Source organism: Vigna angularis, chromosome 11 (assembly GCF_016808095.1).
Source record: "Vigna angularis cultivar LongXiaoDou No.4 chromosome 11, ASM1680809v1, whole genome shotgun sequence".
Classification (NCBI taxonomy): domain Eukaryota; kingdom Viridiplantae; phylum Streptophyta; class Magnoliopsida; order Fabales; family Fabaceae; genus Vigna; species Vigna angularis.
In genome coordinates this window covers 6,029,269-6,049,757 of record NC_068980.1, presented here as the reverse complement: position 1 = coordinate 6,049,757, position 20,489 = coordinate 6,029,269, and the positions used below count along the sequence as shown (strand labels likewise).

At 32.3% G+C, this 20,489-nt stretch overlaps 4 protein-coding genes across 5 annotated transcripts; 1 reads left to right on the top strand and 3 right to left on the bottom strand.

Annotated features, from left to right (window-relative positions):
• Window positions 1–1,095: 1,095 nt before the first annotated feature.
• Window positions 1,096–1,896, bottom strand: LOC108333736 (putative germin-like protein 9-2). The gene has a single exon (XM_017569212.1). The coding sequence runs from the start codon at window positions 1,828–1,830 to the stop codon at window positions 1,207–1,209; it is 624 nt and encodes a 207-aa protein (XP_017424701.1). The 5' UTR covers window positions 1,831–1,896; the 3' UTR covers window positions 1,096–1,206.
• Window positions 1,897–4,124: 2,228 nt separating this feature from the next.
• LOC108333084 (N-carbamoylputrescine amidase) lies at window positions 4,125–8,272 on the top strand. 2 transcript variants are annotated; one of them, XM_017568416.2, is made up of 9 exons: window positions 4,125–4,343; window positions 5,202–5,250; window positions 6,164–6,255; window positions 6,416–6,567; window positions 6,643–6,689; window positions 6,803–6,836; window positions 7,078–7,244; window positions 7,550–7,646; window positions 7,922–8,272. In XM_017568416.2, the coding sequence occupies exons 1-9, from the start codon at window positions 4,258–4,260 to the stop codon at window positions 8,095–8,097; spliced, it is 900 nt and encodes a 299-aa protein (XP_017423905.1). In that variant the 5' UTR covers window positions 4,125–4,257; the 3' UTR covers window positions 8,098–8,272. The 2 variants fall into 2 exon arrangements, with proteins under 2 accessions (XP_017423905.1, XP_052727109.1); XM_052871149.1 differs by lacking the exon at window positions 4,125–4,343 and adding an exon at window positions 5,694–5,809 and having other exon boundaries at window positions 5,200–5,250.
• A 2,075-nt stretch (window positions 8,273–10,347) lies between these two features.
• Window positions 10,348–11,322, bottom strand: LOC108333564 (protein FAF-like, chloroplastic). Its single transcript, XM_017569029.2, has one exon. It carries the CDS (start codon window positions 11,147–11,149, stop codon window positions 10,454–10,456), a length of 696 nt encoding a protein of 231 aa, XP_017424518.1. The 5' UTR covers window positions 11,150–11,322; the 3' UTR covers window positions 10,348–10,453.
• A 2,197-nt stretch (window positions 11,323–13,519) lies between these two features.
• Window positions 13,520–17,403, bottom strand: LOC108333205 (rho GTPase-activating protein 5). The gene is made up of 5 exons (XM_017568580.2): window positions 16,967–17,403; window positions 16,373–16,493; window positions 16,084–16,203; window positions 14,517–14,747; window positions 13,520–14,250 (listed from the first exon to the last, which is right to left on the bottom strand). The coding sequence occupies exons 1-5, from the start codon at window positions 17,305–17,307 to the stop codon at window positions 13,810–13,812; spliced, it is 1,254 nt and encodes a 417-aa protein (XP_017424069.1). The 5' UTR covers window positions 17,308–17,403; the 3' UTR covers window positions 13,520–13,809.
• Window positions 17,404–20,489: the final 3,086 nt, after the last annotated feature.

Sequence of the window (20,489 nt, the reverse complement as noted above, 5' to 3'; positions counted from 1 at the left end):
AAATTCTGAATTTAAATTACTTTTATTTTAAATGATTTAATTTTTAAAATGTTGTAGCTAGATAAAGTAATTCAAATTTATTAAATTTTATTTTTTGCATTTGAATAAAGTATTTTAATTATTAATAAATGCAAAAATATCCAATATGAAAACTAATACTTCAATTAAAATATTTGGTTGACTTGCATAGAGAAATAGCCTACCCTTAATATTAGTTAAAAAAATTAAAAATTATTAATTAAAAATAGAAAAAAAATTATATTAACATTTAAATAATCTCAGCAGCAATAAGAAATAACGTTTTCGTATTGACTACAAAATTAAGTTATTTCAATTGGCGTCAATAAAAAAAACCCCTAATTCGCCAAATTATTTCTAGTTATAGGTGTACTTATATTCTTTTATGACCTTTTTTTTCTCAACTCTCCATGTGAGTTAATTTAGAATGAAATCCGTATTTTGCTATTGTATAGAACTTGAAAACCGTTGTTTTTTTTTGGAAAACTTAATCTAATTTTCTAACCGCTCTTATTCTTTAATTTGAATAATGAAATAAGCTAAATTTGAGGAATCATATCATGTTACTTTTTAAATATTGGTAACAATAATAAGTTGTTCATAACATTCATATATATATATATATATATATATATATATTATTTTTTATTTTTTTCTTGTTCTTTCAATTGGTAGTGGGGAAGTAGAGGTTAATATGTAGAGATATAATATATGTTTTGCTTATAATTATAATCTAAACATTTGTTGTAGTTTTTTTTGTTGAGAAAAAAAATAGTTAGTATAGTATTAACATTTCGCTTATAGGATCGATTTATTTATTAGAGAAGAAACATTAAAAACTATGTTTATCATTTTATTTTCAATTTAATATATAATTTTATTTTAGTGAGTGTTAGTTTTTTCCTAGAAGTATGAGTTATGTGGGTAAATAGGCACATCTATGTGGGTAGAATTTTACCTAATTATAAAAAAATATTATAGTGTAAAAACTGGTAACAAAGAAGGTTCTTTATTGCATTTGGGGTGATTACAATTACAGCAATAATTGGATCAAGCATTCTGCATCTGACACCCCTTTATAGAACTGCAAAATACAAGCACTGCTGCTATAACAAAGCAGAAAATGTCACAATGTGGAAGCTAAAGGAGGTAATTAGTTTATTCTAGCCATCATCATGATCATCACTCTTAGGGAGCAAAGCCTTTCTTCAAAGTTTGAATGGTGGCAACATCAGTCTTGAAGGCCAAAGCCAAAACATTGTCATCAATGGAGGTGTTAAAGAGAGTGGTGGGAATGGACACAGTCCCAGCACTGGCACTTCCAAAGGCAGATATGGCCACTGCAGGCTTCTGCGTATCCGAATTGTACTGGAAGTGCACCAGACCCTTTGGGAACACAAACACGTCTCCAGTTTGTAGTGTCTGAGTGAAGAGCTTATTGGTTGTGTCCACAAACCCCACTTGAAGGGAACCCTGAACGTTGAAAAGTAACTCTGCAGAACGAGGGTGCGTGTGTGGAGGGTTCACACTCCCACCAGGGAATTCAAGCACTGCATACGAGACACTTTGTCCATCAAGAGCAGGAAATTCTGCTTTGCTTGCTTTCTGCACTTTGAAACCTGAGAGAGTGCTCGATGAAAACAAGGAACGGAAGCCTGTGAAGGTGAAGAAGTTGCCATCAAGAGTGGTGTTGGGAGGGACTATGAAGTCAGTGAGGATGTCAGGATCACCAGCAGAAGATATCTGCATGATGCTGAAAACTGATATGATCAGTGTCAGTACTTTAAAGGTGGTGGAAGACATGATTATCATTAATATTACTATTACTATGACTGTCTCTGAGTTGAGCAAAGTGTATAGTTTGAAGATGGTGTGGTGTTTCAGATTTCAGGAACATTTATTTATAGGAATTTCTGCTGTTTGTTGGTCGTTTGTACTATATAGCAACTATGGAGATTTCAAAGTGGTTAACCTCTGTTGAGGTCTGCAATTATTAGAGACTGCAACAAGAATGTTTGCATGAGTAGCTCTTCATGCCGATTCCAATCAAATAGAGACAAGTTACTCGTAGGTTTCCTTTTGTTTTAACCTATTACAATGGATAATTGCTTTTTATGTAGACTGTCTGTCATATCCTTACAAATGATATAAATCATACTGCAGAAAGGATACAAAGTCTGAAAGGTGTGTGAATGAAGAATCTTTATAAGGTATTTATTTTATTTAGAATTTGAAACACTATTATAAAATATGTCATTTGATTCAAATTATAAGAATTTATCATAGTGATTTGATTATTTAAAATTATATTTAAAGGAACAAAGTAAGAATTTGAAATGATGTATATTCGTTTTTTCTTTCAGGTCTATGTCATTTATCTTTATATTTTCTTTATGCTTCCATTTTCGTTATAACATTATCAGTTCCCAAAACTGAATGGTAATGCATGAAGACATTCTGCTGTCCATATGTATTGCCAACATCTCATTCATCCTTTATTCATTAAAATAACAGAATAATACAAAAGAAGGACTCCAAGTTCATCGCACTATACTATTTCGGTAGAATAATCTAAAGAATATTATACTCTTTATCCAAAAAAAAATTAACAACAGAGTATATTCTACTTGCTTTTAGCTATTTAAGTTGTTAAATTTTGCAGACTGCCAAAATGAAAACAAGAATGAGCATAGTAAACATCAGTTCCAGCTGCATAATAGGTGTCACATATTGGAGCAACTAATACTTACATATTTCTAAATTCGGTCACTTTTTTTAATGCAAATTGTCAATAACTTTGTACAAAAATAAAACAGTGTCTCTGATGAGAAAAAAATTGAATTTGATTCGGCTGAATGTAAATTACACGGGCTATAGTGTTTACTTAATTAAAATGTTTTTTTTAATTAAAATAAATAACAATTTTTTTTTCTAATTCAAATTTAAATAAATTAAAAAAAAATATGTAAAACTCTACAAATAATTCAAAATACATAAAAAATATAATATAATCTAAAATCATTATAAATACTAAATACAATTTAAAAACAAATTTAAAAAGTAACTGAGTCACTGCATGCTCAATCCAAATGAATTAGATCTTAAATGAATTAATATCAAAATTGATCCGTATGAAAATTTTAAATTTTTTTATTTAATTTAACCTGATGTCTGTGGTGAACATGATTAACTAACATATTCTATCCTATTTTTAGAGAAAACCATGTGCAATAATGTAACTTGTGCAAGTCGTTTAAATTAGAAGATTGCATACGTTACATCAGAAGCATTGTACAATTTTTCTCTTCTTTTACCCACTAGCAGATCACGGATATCTTTTCATAAATATAACTAATTTTTCAATTTGGTTTTCATACATAAAAAAACTTATGAATTTGGCATTTATACAGTAAATGTTATCAATTTAGATTCTGTCATACATTCTTAATTTCATTTATATAGATATGACGAATTCAATCTATAGTGTAAAAATTTGTTGAGAGTATACTATAATATAATTTAAGAAGATTTTAAAGGTTTGTTTTCAAATGTAGTATGTTATTAAATTAAGACTTTAAGATGATGTAAATAACTATAATGTGGTATTTAACTAACATTATCAATTTTTTAAAGAGATGATAAAGTCTAATGATATTCTTGTATAGTGTTCAAGAATATAGAAATTTCAACATACTATTCTTTAACATGGAATTCACAGTTAGAATATTTTTTTTCTAACATCACATACTTTTATGATGGATGCATTTTAAATATATAAATCAATAAAATAATGATACAATGGTTAAAAAGTTGTTAACCTATCATAATCTATATTATAATAAACTAATATAATATGTTTTATTGCGAGTACAGATGATTTTTAAAACTTTTTTTAATCTATTAATAGGTTTTAAAATTTCAATTCAATACATTCTTTTTAATTTTTTCTGTTACATTTATAAAAACCAAACTTTTAGTATCAAACTAACAGCAAAATTAAGAATGTTTGCCATATATAGATATTAAACTAAAATTCCTACATGGTTTAAAATTAAGGTAAAGTAATCCCTAAGTTTGAGAATTGTCCATGGGACTTAGAATCTTATTCCTTTTAGAAAAGTTGGTCGAATATAATTTCACTGCATCTTACTGTATGCAGTGCACTTCCAAAAGAAAGGGAATAAAGGGACAATAATCTTCTGTTCAAAAAATCTGAGTCTAATTACGTTGTTTCTGCGGATGGAGAAGCGTAGAACCGTGGTGGTTTCTGCTCTGCAGTTTGCTTGCACCGATGATGTCTCGACAAATGTCGCCACCGCCGAGAGGTGACTATTTCGCATCCTTCCTTATTTTCCCACTTTCAATTTCAATTTATTTCGGATTCTTTATTATTGCAATCTCAATTCCATGCTCTGATTCGTGAATTAGTGACGAGGTTTACAACTTTACAAGCTGCCCAGGTTAAAAGATTTAGTTTTTAGCCCATGCTTCCACTGAACGTCGCTCACATTCAAAAGGAAACATTACAATATTTTCTTTAGGGTGTCACTCAGAGACAACCCTGACCGTGCTTACTTCAATGCTTGCAGCTTGTGAACTTTTTGTTCGTGCAAATTGCTCTTAATTAATGTTGGTCTTGATCCCTTGTTTTTTTCTTTTGTATTTAAAATAGTATGGGTTTGTTTGATTTATATTTGAGAAGAGGAGTGCTGGTGACTAAAATTTATTGAAAATCTTAAATTTTTTTGTGGACTGTTTTTAGTTTTCAAAATGCAACTAAACAAGGTTTCTCAGAAGTCAGTGGAGGGTGGTACAAGGTACAAAGCAAAGTGTGGAATTGTGGGAGAGGTTATACAAGATGAAAACATGATATACCATTTCTCAGCTGTATTCTATTGTTTCGTGAACAATTTTCAGAATTTGATAGATTTTGGATGGGAAATTAATTATAAGTAGTTGAAATTGTTTTAGAGAACAAATTTTAAAACCAAAAATTGAGAAGGGAATCAGGAAGGCCGTTGTTCAGTTGTCCTCTGAATTCTGTTTCTGCTTCTTACTGAAACTTTTTGAGCTTCAGTTTTTCTTCCCTAACTATTGTTTAAGTATATAAGAGTTAATTGGTAGATTGGTCAGAAATGGAATTCTATTCATCTTATGTGATACCATTGGGTCTTCTGCTGCAGGCTAGTTAGAGCTGCACATAAACAGGGTGCAAACATCATTCTCATTCAGGTGTGCATATTTAAAACCTGGGATGACCTTCTCTGGTAGTGCTTATTTCTTGTGTTACATGTCAATTATAGAATATTTAATTCCATACAATTGTTTTGTTAACTCCTTCATAAGGTTAGGGTCAAGTAGGATATGTGCATAAATGAATTCTAAGTGTATTCTTCATTCACTGGGTTTCAAAACCATGTGATTATTTGTTCACAACATCAATTAACGGTATTCTTTGTCTCAAGGAAAATGAGGATTCAAGCTTCAACATAACAAGGCATATATTGAGATTGTGGACTAGAAGCATAGATCTGGTTACATTATCAATTTACATGAAAATAAATTCTCTTGATTTGTAAATCATATAGTAGATTAACATTTTATAAGATGGCATTTCCTTCATAAAACTATTTTTTACCATGAATAATACAATACTATATTACAAATCTTGACAGGTTATGGTCCAGAACTTATGGGTCGAACTGTGGGACACGATAGATGATAAACCTAGTGAGACTATGAGCGAATCTGTTTGACAGTGAGCCGAATTGTTTTTCTGCCATATATGCCTGTATGAAATGGAATTTGGGTTGGATTTGAATAAATTACAGCTGTACTTCTTCACTATTTATTAATTTAATAAGCATTGTTTTGTTACAACAGATGTTGTTTTCATCATAATGCTTATGATTATTGACTGTAATTGCTGATATCGTCAGAATATTTTAGCTGTAAATTTATTTATCTTTGGAACTACTGACTGGCAGACTAATGAATTATTATGACTTTTGATGTTCATACTGACAAAACAAATTCCTTATTCTATCATGGTAGGGATAGTAATTTTAATGGACTCATTAATCTGATGGAAAACCCTGGTTGGCTGTGTGTTTGAATCATGTTAATAATGTATGACTAATTTCAGGAACTCTTTGAAGGTTATTACTTCTGTCAGGCGCAAAGAGAGGATTATATTCAAAGAGCTAAGCCACATAAGGACCATCCCACAATCCTCAGGTAAAATAATAGAAATTAGCTTCTCTGATCTTAGTCACTACTTGCATGCCACTGAACGTAGTACTTTTGAGGCAGAGGAACAAACATTGGCATAGTTTTTTATGCTCATCGTCCCATAGTCCAGTGAATCCTTATTCTTGTTTCAATGTTCATAATGTAGGATGCAGAAACTTGCAAAAGAGTTAGGCGTAGTTATACCGGTTAGCTTCTTTGAGGAGGCAAATAATGCACACTATAATTCAATAGCCATAATTGATGCTGATGGCACTGACCTTGGGATTTATAGAAAGTCCCATATTCCGGATGGACCAGGTATGCCATATTATGGCCACTTATGTGTCATTTAGAATGTGTACATCCTAACACATCAAACAATCTCTCCTACAGGTTACGAGGAAAAATTCTACTTTAATCCAGGGGATACTGGATTTAAGGTGGGTACTTAAAATAGCCTTAATTGATATGCACTGCTTTAAACGAATTTGGTTTTATGGTTCTTTTTTATGACTATTGAACACCATGTAACATTGAGGCTTTTGTTTAACAGGTTTTCCAGACCAAATTTGCAAAAATTGGAGTTGGTATGAACTTATAATTACTGTAACTGTGCATTCTATTTTCTTTTCCTATACTCAAACATAAGTGTGGCTGTATAAGATTTTGACTGACAGAAAATGCTTAGTCTCTAAAACATATGTTCCCATTGTTGACTTTATGTTTGCAAAAGCAACCAAACACATTTTGGAATCTGCATTTTTTGTCTTTATGTGAGACAGAAACTGAAGTTAACATTCTTGTTTTCTATTACTATTTTCATGTCAGCTATATGCTGGGATCAGTGGTTTCCTGAGGCAGCCCGTGCAATGGTGCTTCAAGGTGCTGAGATTTTATTTTATCCTACTGCTATTGGGACTGAACCACATGATGCAAACATTGATTCACGTGACCACTGGAAACGAGTAATGCAAGGACATGCTGGGGCCAATTTGGTAGGTTTTGTATGCAAGTTAGTGGTTACATATCCACATATTTTTTTCATTTTTGATGTGTTTCTGTTAGGTGCATATCTTGGTACCTCTTATATATAATCTGTTTGCAGCTCTTTCTATTTCCACATCTAGATTCTAGAACTCCTTCAGCATTAGTTGTTGGATAAAAAACAGAAGATACAATGCTAAATTATGCAACAGAGAAGAGAAATTTTTTCTGTTTGATAATCTTTTTATAAAAAAGCTCAAGGGTTTAATACTTGAACTTTCTAACATAATTTAGCAAATAATTTTGGAAAATGCAGGTACCTCTTGTGGCTTCAAATAGGATTGGAAAGGAGATAATTGAGACTGAGCATGGAAAAAGTGAGATAACATTTTATGGAAACTCCTTCATAGCAGGTAATTTGACAGAACGGATTTGGCACAGAAATAAACTTTACTCGTTGACCAGTGCAATCATAAAAAGCTTTTCATTAAAAATATGATATGATATGCTTTTTCAGCGTTCAGATAAACAGTTAACTAATCTTATCTTGCTGTGTATCATTGCCCCTTTCCTCTTTATACTGTAATAATTTTTTTACTTCATTTCTTCATATACTTGGAAAGATTTAGCTGCAGCCATAAGTTCTCTTTTTCTGTATGTCTTTTGACTCTGTTGTACCATCATACAGGACCTACTGGAGAAATTGTTTCAATTGCTGACGATAAGGAGGAAGCAGTTCTTATTGCACAATTTGATTTGGACAAGATTAAATCCACGAGACATAGTTGGGGGGTATTCCGTGATAGGCGTCCTGATCTATATAAGGTGCTTTTAACATTAGATGGCACCAATCCTGTTCGGTGATAGATAAAACATCTTACCTTGTAACTGTTATAGAATGATACCTGGAATGGTTTAAACCTTTACAAACTTCTAGAGCATTTATCACTACTCACCAAGAAGGCAAGAACAAGTGATAACACAACAGTATCATCTGCTAATTCCATGCAATTTAATAAACATGTGGAATTAATCATCATCTGCTAATTTGATGTTTTGTTGTGCACTTTAGTCCGACATTCATCTAAATCATTTGACCATGTATGAACATGATGTTTCATTTTATAACTAAATTTGTTGTTTGTGTCGGAAGTGTTTTGTTGTGTCTAGATAGAGCATTCATGCATTAATTTGTATAAAGCATATGTATGTAGACTTATGTTTGGTTCGTTAAAATATTATAGATAAATGAAGATCTTAATTCTTTGTGGAGAAAGGAAAGACATCCTCTTGAAAACATTAAGGAGACAATTTTTCAACAGAACAAGAAACAAAAATAAGTTTTCAGTATTAAGTTGCTCCGATTCCTGTAAAAACAACTATCAAAATTCATTAACAGGGTATATTATCAGCATTATGGACAAAAAATACCTTCTTTGTTTCTTTACATAAATAGAAGCAAAAAAATGCTCTTGTATCCTAGATATCTTTTATATAAAATTCTGTAGATGGCTGGTTCAAAATTTGCACAAAAAGGGAAGAAAAAAGGGGGTCAAAGAGATATGAGGTGGAACTTTGTACATTCTCCCTGAAATTTCATTCAAAAAGAAAAGGCTGATATTATTTTATTCTGTTTTACTATACTTTTTTTTCACAACTTTTTTTTTCTTTAAATATATCTTCATTTTATTACTTTATACTTTTGTTTTGTCGAGAGAGATATTCATATATAGATTAAGAAAATATCATAAACCAGATTGTAATTTTGCATGGAAAAGGCACAAAAAAAAAGTATTATTTTAATTTATATAAAAACACTAGACAAATACTCCTATTCATTTATTTCCTAGTTGAAGGCAATAATCTTAGATCAAGACAGGGCAGAATTAGAGACTTTAATGGCTTGAAAAAGTTTATAAAATCAGATCAGATTAAAAGAATGATTTGTATTGAAATAAATTTTTTTTTCTCGATCCATTTTTCATGCGACTCATGAATTTAGAATAGAAAGACCAATAAATGAATGGATTCATCATTTTTAAAATAATAATTATAATTTTAAAAATTAAATAAACATTATTTTATTAAAACAATTAAATATATTATAATTTATATATTAAATTCCCTCAACAAATTCCACGTATCCATAACAGAACTCAAGATATTACTTCAAAATCCTAGTAAGAATTCTTTTATCTGAATCGAAGGACCCTTTTCTTTTCGTTTTCCTTGTGTACTGTGTACCTTTCCCATTCTTATCTCAATTATTGTGACTACTGGCTCTGCTTTATTTCTATACCCTTCGTAATTCGTGTGGGAAATATGAATTTCACAGAGAACTACTCGGTTGAAAAAATGGAACTGAATATTAAATGTTATAGCTCAATTGATTGAACTGTCTGAAAAGGCTCAATTCATATAGAGCTTTGCCACTTGTAATAATAACAGTTTGTTAAGAACAAGACTTCTTCACCCCATTGTACATTCAAATCTTGAGCTATGTATATGTTGAGTAAGATATTAAATATTAATTAGTGATTCAATAATAAATGATACATTAATTCAATAAATAATAAATTTTATAATAATAAATTTTAATCTATAATTCTGATACATATTAAAAAGTAGAATTTAAATTTGATTTAACTTCATAAAATTAATTTATAAAATGATATTTATATTTAGACGACAATATATGATATTTTTCAAGAAATTTTTTTATAGCTTGAGATAATCATGAAAGCATCCGTCCTCCTAATTCTTGTTTTAGTCTCATTTTTTAAGGAAAATAATATTAACATATAAATTTTTATATTCATTTAATATTATTTTTCTTTTTTTTAATTACAAACGTTTATTCTATGACCATTTTGTGCTATGAAGATTTATTACCTTATCATTACCCCCACCTTAAAATCTACGAATTTCCGCTTCCCAGTACTGAAACACAACATCAGCAAAAATGCATCAATCTTACCAAAGATTTATTGTGAAATTTATATATTATTTGCTAATAAAAAAAAAGTCAGAAAATCAAATCCAAACCCAAGTTAGAACTAGTGCGAACAAAAACTTGACCAAATTCGTCAGCTTGTATCAGAAAAATCTCTGGAGTTAAGAGACAAAAACTAACATATGTATTCAAGTAAAGATACAAAATCACAACAGTGCTTCGATTTTTATTTTTTTTTCCTTAGCATTCAAATTTTCTGTTCTTTCATCAAGTAAGTGACCAATCACTTATCTCTTTTTGTTCATTTTCATGATCTATGACACAATCATCATTTTTTTCACCCATGTTTTCTTCTTCTTCATCTATACTTTCTACATCAGCATCTTCTTCTTCTGAAAGTTCATCATCAGGGTGAACAAAATTCAGCTTCAACCTTCCATCCTCTCTACAAGCATGGAGGAACTCGTGCGTGGGAATCCTTATCTCTTCGAGAACAAACCTCCCTTCACTCCTGTAAGACTTGAAACAAACCCAAGGCTTTCCACTCCTCCCTATGCTTGAAATGGGAGGAGGGTACTCACTCACCCTTGAACTCGCATACCTTTTCACGCCCTCTTTCTCCTTAAACCTTTCCCAGCTCTCATTCGTTCCATCCTTTAAGTCTTCAACATCATCTGAACTCTCAAAGCCAAGACCCTCAGTGCAAAGGTGCAAACTCTCAGAACTCAAGGATGAGAAGCTATCACTGCTTTTGTGGCTGTTGCTGTTGTTTGTTTTCTCACTTGATGATGAAGTAGAAACGTAAGGCTGGATGGAGGGTTCTCCAAATATCTCATTGAAGGAAAGGGTTTGGTCTGCGGGTTTTACGGGCTTTATTTGGTTCCATGAGAGGGATTCAATCAGTTTTGTGTTTTCTGGCAATAGGGTGTCCAAGATGTGATGCAGGCTCCCACATGTTGCCATGCCTTTCTTGCTAGCCAGTGTTGTATGAGTTGGTGCTTTGTGTAGAACAAAACACTGAAACAAAGAAAGGAAGAAAGAAAGAAAAGGGTGTTCTAAGTGCTAACTTTTGGTAGTTGAGGGATAGGGGAAAAGAGTAAAGAGGCACGTAAATAGCATGAGTTGAAAAAAATCAAGGGGAAGATGCTATTATATATGCAGTAGAAAGTTCTGATTTCAGTTGGTGTGGCTTATAAATGGCCAACGGGTGATTATGCTTACGTAGCTTAGCTTTGGATTTTCTGGCCATATAAAAGTCCTAGGTAACAAACTATAGGCTGAGATTTATCTTAATTCTTTTGAAAGACAAAACATCATAACAGATGATTCTCTTCAAGTTAGTTGAAACTTCAACAACAAAATTATTTTATAAGTATTTAATCACATATCTAATGCTCAAACTCAAATTTACATCTACTACTTGTTGAGAATCCAAGGGTAAATCAAAGTTTCACAATGGATAAAAATCAAAGTTTCACAATGGTTAAAAATAAAAAAGTTGAACAGTATATAAAGGTGAAGAGTCATTAACTCATTATCTTAAGGTTTTGATTGAACTAAGGTTTTATTGGTGTGGTATATCTCCAATGAACCTCCTCTTGATAGATGTAAGTTCCACCCTTGATTAGTATGCCATGTATTGCTAAAGTTTTCTAGGAAGTCTCACACCCTTACTGAAAGGGCTTCCAACCTGAAAGTAACCTTTATACACGGTCTTGGAAATGACTTGATGACTTGGTATCTTCCAAAACATAAACCAGTCAATACACGGATTGCATCAGGCAACAAATGTTTTAGCCTTGTAGGCTTCTACCTAACTACATAAAAAAAATGTGCAGTCATTAATTTGTCTGTGAAGATGAATGCATAAAAGTGGTATAACCAAGAGCTTGCATGTGCAGATGGCACTCCAATTGAACGTTCCCTTTGTGGAAGGAAACAAGGGACAGGACCACAACTTTCTTGGTTTAGTGAGGGGCAAATTTTGAGCAATGATTCGATCCTCCATGGTGCTGTCCAGAGTACAATGATGTGAACTTGCAAACACACACTTACAGCCACACCCTTCTCTCCTATCCTTAAAATGTAACATTTCAATGTGTGTACACGTTCAATTAACCGCTTTCACTTGTAAGTTGTAACTGTCCAAGTGGCTCCGAAAGGTTTGAACATTGCAAGCAACGTGGCATGATTATATACAAGTGTCTCTTGACCACTCCTGGTAGGCTGGCTGGTACCACTCTAGCTACTTTGCACTGGTTAAAGTTATGCGATTTTAGGCCAAGACCACCTAAACATAGGTCACAGGATATTATCCTTCTTGCAATAATACACAATGTGTCCTTAAGATGAATCTATTCTGGTGTTTGTACTGTCACATAGATTTGTTTTACAGGGAATTGGTAATCGAATAAAATTAATTAATGGGTTGTTCATTAAATTTGGAAAACTTCCCTATCATTTAAAACTATATATACAATCTCATTCAGCTTTCTGCACTAGCTAGGATAAGACCAGTAGGGTGCAGAACAGAATTGCCACAAACCAAGAACTTATGCATGCATGGCTACTAGTTCCACCATTCCCACTTGTTATTATTGTTTTTGATGGAAAGAGGGAGAGGAATATTCGATTCAGTCCTTTAAACTTGATGACTCCTTTCTAGGAAAATGGTTGGTTCTTAGTTAGCCCTCCCTTTCACTGCTTTGTCCCATTATGGAAATGTGCATACAATTAACCCGTAGACGCGTTTTGGTCGGAAAGTAGCTTGCAATTTTTTTCTTTAAAGTTTGATAGTTTTGTGGTTTTCATTTCTCTTGATATTTCCCACCTCCATAAAACATCTTACCATTGGTTTGTTTACCTTTGTGGACCTGATGCCTCCCAAATCAATCATACGATATTTTTTACATAAAAGTTTGTTGTGAAGTTGTATGGCCACTATTATGGTCCAAGAATAAAAGGTTCCACTTGTACCTAAAGGCATACCATATCATATGAATTTTGTATCCTCTGCTGGATTTTATGTTGTCTGTGTATTATGCCCTCAAAATATACTGATTGACACTTATTTTGATGTTTTAAAATATATTAAAAAGAATTATAACATACCAACATTAGTGTATTTTTAACTTTCAGCAGAAGACAGACAGCACCAAAAACCTAGTAAAGAATCTGGACTCATGTCATGTTGCCCATCTTAGTTATGTAAGTTTTATGCCAAACTTATTGTACGAGACATAATTTGCTTAGTAAGGATCCAAAAATACCATTTTAAAAGTGCAACAGAAGGTGTGTATATGATTAAGGAATAATTATCAATACAAGTAAACACACAGGGAATGAGAATTCATTACAATGTTAGTGTGTTCATGGTACTATTTTTGAAATAAGTTAAACAAACAAGGGAATGAATAAAAGAAAAGGAACATACTGAAGTCACTTCACAAACTTCCGCTAGCAATTTCATCATGAGACAAGCAAACTTACAATGCCACGTTGTCAAATAATCAATTTACATTTCAATGCTTCTTCACAGCCAAGCTTTGATATCAGCTCATATACGAACCATTGCTGCATAAACTCCCAACTCCATTTTTTCTCAACTGGCAGTGTTTGATGGATTATGGGTTGCTGCCTCTAGTCTTTTTAGACTCTTTTCTACCATTTGATTTACTTGATTGGCCACTTTTACCCTTTCCCATGTTTCCTACGGGTGGAAACTCACAATATAATTCCTCATTGCTAACAAGATTCTCAGAAGAGTTTGCCAGAGTGCCAGGTTCTTCTTCAGTTGAGTTGTTTTGGACTGATCCAGGGGAACACTCTAAGCCAGTTTTCTCTAAAATAGTGCTTCCCTGAGCCACTTCATTTTCTGCAGGAGTATCTTGCTGGAAGGACTCCAAAAGTCTTTGGATTCCATCACCATCAGAAGGTTCTACATAAAATCTAGGATTAGATTCTACCACAGAATCCTTTCTTTCCCGCAGTGTCCTTAACACGAGTGTCTTCAAGAAGTTCATTACTTGAACTGCATACATCAGTGCAGATATAGGGTCGGCCATCTGCAGTCAGAAAGTCCAAACAGTTTCATTGCATCAGACTCTCTATTTACTCTTGGAAAAACTCAGAACAGTAAGGGTCAAGTATTGTCAGAATGGCCAAAAAAATTCAGCAGAAAAGATTTTCACTGATAAGAAAACTCTAATTGGATTTCAGAAGATAGAAACATGCAATTTAGTAATGCAGAAAGAAAAATCATATAACCTTGATGTATTTCATCTTGTCTTCCCTGCAATCAGTTGAGAATGAAAAAGATATGCAAACACACCTGAGTCATGTTTGGTGCAAAAACCATGGCAATGTTACGTGCATTCATCTTATTAACATGTTCATGTTGAACAACATCAGTCATCAGATTGATGGCCCAGTCCAAGAGTGAAGCTTCAGTATGAGGTAGATGTCTCACTATTTCAGCACACTCCTCCTCTGTCTGGCATTGCATGACCTGCTCCGGTGATAATGAATCCAGAATGCCCGTAGGAAGTTCCCTAAACCAAGCCTTGAAAAATATAAAGAATATCACAATAAATTATCGTGTACACATTAAGCATCTCATTTATTCCAAAACAAAAGCACAAAGAATAGATTGTAAGCATCAGCTGCAAAAGAATGTCGTGTCATTTACTTTGTATTCCATCATAAACAAAATAGTTCGTTATGTATGAGAGTTTAATTAAATGGAATCATGGGAATGTGTTCTGGTTTTAATTGCTGGGACAACACTACTCCTACAGGTTACATATTCCAAATAAGTAGTGTTATAGTTTCATGAACCAGCCATTGAACAAACATGTTGGGAAACTTGTTATATTTGTCCGAAAGAGATGAATTGACAGGTTGCAGGCGTCTAGCAGTAAAAAAGTTGGAAGGTTAAGACATAAGCAAGGGTGGATATGGATACAATTCATCAGCACAAGATAGAAGAAGAACAGATAGCAGATAAAAAACAATTCAAGGTTCTCGCTACGCTTGGCTAGAAGCAACAGAAAAGAAAAGATCAAATTCTTTTAGGAATTATTTAGAAGATTCACATCCATGATGATATTTACATTCTTGACTTGACTAACAAATATTACAAGACATCTTTTTCCACTTTCCAACATAATCTCAAATCTCAAAGTTCACAAGACTAATCCTGCAATTAGGAAATATTTTTTATATTGAAAAAAAAATAATTGGTAACCAGAAAATTGGATAAGTATGAGTGACAATAGAACACTGTTTGAGTACTATTTAACAAAGGACATCTCAGGAAAATTTGGTAAAATTTAGAGCTGAAAAAACTTAAATATTAACTAAGATACTGAATTTAACTTTTCTCCCTGCACAAATAAGACTGACAATAGACCCTCCCTTCATGCAGGATATTCCCTATTACTAGCTCACCATCTAATCTCTAAACCAAATATTGCATGGGTAGACAATTCTACTATTCATCTGATATACAATGTGGTACTGTTCAGTCAAATACCCTTTGGACTTTGGAAATGATGCTTATTTCTCATTTATTAGACATAGAAAGATAGCTTGTTCTGAAATTGAGAAGTTCCTTACTCTTAACTTCACATGGTGAATCAATTCTATTTGCACAAATGATTCCATTACATGCTAGATCTATAAGAAAAGAAAAGGAATTCTATATTTTGGTCTTTATTGAGAGTAGTGATGAAAATAATCATTATGTTTTCTACAAGCAAAAGTAATCATCATATTACAAATAGAAGAGGCTTTTTTTAGTCAATTTGATGATTCTGTTCTATTAATCAGACAAGCATCCATAAACATGTACACCAACAGAGGAGCCAGAAGCAAGCAATCATCTTGCAATGCTATACCTTAATTAGCCCTGCCAAACAATGTACATCAATGCCTTCTGGAACTACTCCCATATTCAATTGATCTCTCACATGCTCCGCTTGACCATTGTCCGCATTAATTCTGAAAATCCCCTCTACCTGCATTTGTGAAAGGAACAATAATGCCTTGTAAAATGAACAAAAATGTCTCCATAGAGAAGTACCATTATAAAGCAAATCATCTTTGTTTGTTTCACACAAACTACATGCTATAACCACCAACACAGCATGTGAATTTTACAAGTTAAAACAAATCTAGAAGATCAACCTGCAACCCTCCTTGAGCATACAGATGCCTTTGCATCAATAGCAGAATAGTTGGCACACTGTTCCCTCTGGAATCATACGACAACTGCATGGATTCTGTTGAAACTCCAAAAACAGATGCACTACAAGTGAAAAATAAAACCAAAGAAATTAAACAAAACAAAACAAAACACAACCTTGAGATTAGAGACTCTAATTTAAATACATCCAAAAGTATAAAAGGTTCCTGCAGTCTCATCTAAGCATAATTGTAATGTTAAAGTTTATAACAGTCACCTTAAACCTCATTGAACACGATTTCTGATTGGTTGACGTTAATTTTTCCAATAGAATTACTTCAGAAGTTATCTCTAGTATGATTTCTGATTGATTAAAAACTGTGAAAACTGATTGTGTAAAGAAATAAAACTGATTATCAAACCATAATTAATGTGCATCAAAAAACACATAATATTCCTCTTACATATTAAAACTAATAAAAAACCAACATGCAGTTAGAAGTGTGACTAGCTAATTCAACGAAGAAGAAAGAAGTGTCTTGATCTCTTGTTATAATGTACATGCACGACACACTGACTCACTCTCAGACACACACCTAGCACTAGGAGGCCTTCTGGGGACTTCAGGTTCAAACTCAACAGGCAAACCCAAGAAACCGTTGAACCTATCAAAGGTGACATGAGCAACATGGCGTACGTTAGTTGGTGAGCCTATGTCCATGAGGGAGGAGATGGTTTTGCGGGGAAGGAAGGATTTCCTGAGAAGAGTCAACAGAAGAGCGAGGAGAGAGAGGTGAGGTCGGAGAAAGGCATTGCGAGAGAATGAAGAGGAAGAAGAAGGAGATGAGTTTGTTGTGGTCGAGGTTGTCTTTGTTGTTGTTGGTGGTGGTGATGAAGAAGATGGAAAATGGGGTGGGGAGAGGAGGACCTCGGTCATGGCTGGCAATGAAAGAGGCCTTTACTTGGAATATAAAAAACGAAAGCACAAAGATTTTGTGATCAGATCCTTCAGAAAATGCCAAGGTTAACAGTTATGAGTTGGAGTTTGATTGAAGGAAAGTGTAAGTAGTCTTTGTAGGATGTGGGACGTGAGAATCATTAACTTTGTTTTTTTTTTATGTTGCGTGTTTTGGAGCGTTCAACATGTAGTCACGCTTCTCAATATGTCATGTCTCTGAGTGGAGAGAGAAAGACAACAACAACAGGGACACCAAGAGTAGAACTAAAGACAGATCACAGACAACCACATAAACTGAAGAGTAACGGTAGGATAATAAATATTTACATTTTGAACGTAAAGAAAAAGTTAATTTTCTATTTTTAAAAAAATAACAAAAAAATAAAGAAGGATAATTAATATCGAATGTAAAAAAATTGTAATTTGTGTGTGTTGAAAACTTGTAAAAGAATATCATAGTAATGAATGAGCTTTTACAGTTCAGTAATATAACACTATTTTCCATTTTCAGCTCTCTTTCATCACATACTAATTTATATATAACAAATAAGTTTTAATCATTTTAAATTTCATATTATTTATAAATGTAGTGACATGTTACCTACCAATATTTAGTTGACATGAATTTAGACTTTAATTTCCTATTAAAAAAAGTTATTGAAGAAAAGAATATTGTGATGACCTAGTTCTATCCCCACCCCTCAATTCTGGGGATTATTTTATCAGTTTTATGTATAGAATGACAGACAGCACATTTTTTTTTCATGTTAGAAGTATTTGTCATTATTATATTAATTTCGTACCCCAAAGATAATTATGTTTGGTTTCTATTTGAAGAATTTCTTGAAATCCTTCTTTTAGATTATGAATGATAAGCGTATTTATTACCTAAAGACGTAATTAATACGCATGAGATTGTATCCATAAAATAAACAAATAAAATTTTCAATCCTTTGTTTTAAATCATTATGTTTTTAGCTAATTATAGTTAATTTTGTGAAAACCTAAAAAATTATTCTAGAAGTGATAGTGGATTAAAAATAATGAGGGTGAAATATTTTAATATTAAATTGTTTCAATATAAATAATTTCATTATAAACGAGTTTTATTATTTAAAATATATTATCTCTCTAGAAATTTCTTTTCTAGAGTCATTTATCTTCTCTCTAAGGGTTCTTGCACCCTTTCATCTCTTTGAAGATCGGAGACAATTTGTGTGATCTCCGTGATGATATCTTCAAGTTTACTTGATCAATTTGTCAAAAAGAGTATTCTATGGTCTCTTTAAACTTAGAAAGCATAGTAGAGTTTTCTATAGTTGGTTGGAATTTCTAACAGGTAAGGAAAGCTAGTAACTTTGCTTGTTATTCTATATAATATGAATGATTCAAGATTGGTTGTAGATATTTGTTGAATTAGTTTAAAATAGGAGTATATATTAGTATAATTGTGATTTTTTATTGTAATAAGTTTTGATGTTTAGTATTGTGAAAGATGGTTGTGTATATGTAATGATTCTGTTTTGGACTTGAGTTTGGTTGTGAATTTTTTTAGTTGGATATTGGTGGTGTCAAATTGATATAAATTTGATAAGGAATGAACTAAACTAAGTTACAAGTTATTTTTGGTCTAAAATAAAGGTGTTGATAGGTGAAATTTTGAATTAGGAGTTAAAAAGAGAAAACTTAGTTTTATATGATAATTTGGAATCAATTAAGACTTGTTGGAGTTGTTAGTTGATAATAATCTATAGAATAAGGTGTGAGTAGTCAATAAGTTGATTTTAGAGGGTTCTTAAGTTCATTTTGGGGATTTGAATTAGTGAGATTTTGAATTTTAGGTTCTGTGTCAAAATGATCATTTTGGAGAGTGTTGGTAAATAATTTCTACCTTGTTAAAGTTCCTAAGTTCATAAAAAATGAGCTAGCACTTGTAGAATTCAATTTTGGTCTCTAAGGTGAGGTTTTAGTTGTTTTTAAGTTAAAAATCTTATTGTAAAACAATTAAGAACTAGTTTAAGTTGGATGATACACATTTGTTTAGGTCTACAGAAGTTTAGAATCCAATCTAAGAATATTAGAAGTAGGTAAAAGTGTTTAGGATAGGTTACGGGGGGGGGGGGGGTTGTTAAGGGTGCAAATTATGCAGTTTTGGTGCTACATAATTATGCACTTTCGTTGAGCGAGTGTAGCCATTGAGTGAGCAGAACTCACTGTTCTGTATTTGCAGAGCGAGTCATGGTGGCTAAACGAGTGGGCTGACAGACACTTTTAGCTAAGCGAATAGATTTGGTAGTTGAGCGAAAATATCAGATTTTCAACTGAATTTTTTTATATATTTCTTAAGGTGTGTTCAATGTATATGATTATTTGAATGATTGATTTATAATACTTATCTTGAAGTATGAATTGATTTATAATATGAATTGAAATACATGATGATTTATTCTTGAGATTATGTATCTAATTAAAGTATGATTGGAAAAAGTTTCTAAGAAGAAAATTCTTATTGGTGGTTTCAAGTATTGTTAGTATGAATGGACGAAGTTAAGTTGGTGTTTATCCTAACATTCTAATGATCATTCATGCTCAATTAGAGAGTGATGAGTCATGTCGTGAGAATAGTAGGAGGCTGTAGCCTAAGGACCTTTCTCTAGTTGGCAAAAGGCGTTTTAACGGACTAATCTTGTCTGGTAACTTTGAGTGGGTCAACTGTTCCATCATACATGTGCAGAAACCTTTATAACTCGACATTTCATATTATATCTGGATGGTCAAGTCTAAGTCTATGGTATGATTAGAATGAATGTTTTCTTATGTGTGAAGTGTAATATATGATGAAACTTTATATTACTATGTTGAACTATTTTAGCATTAGTTTACCCTTGCTTTTGTCTTTGTCTGTCTATCTGTGTTTTTTCTTTTGCAATAACCACCTTAATAGTGTAAGCTTAGGGAGACATCTTTCGAGTTGTTTCAGCGCGAGGTTGAGGTGAAGCAGCAACATAAATAGATTTTTGTTTTCTAGATGTAGAATCTTCTTCTTCTGAAATCTATAGTTTCCCTTGGTAATTATCATCTTTGTAACTTTTATTTCAATGGTTTTATGTTATTAAAATTGGATATTATAAATTTAAGACTAAAATATACTAATAATATTA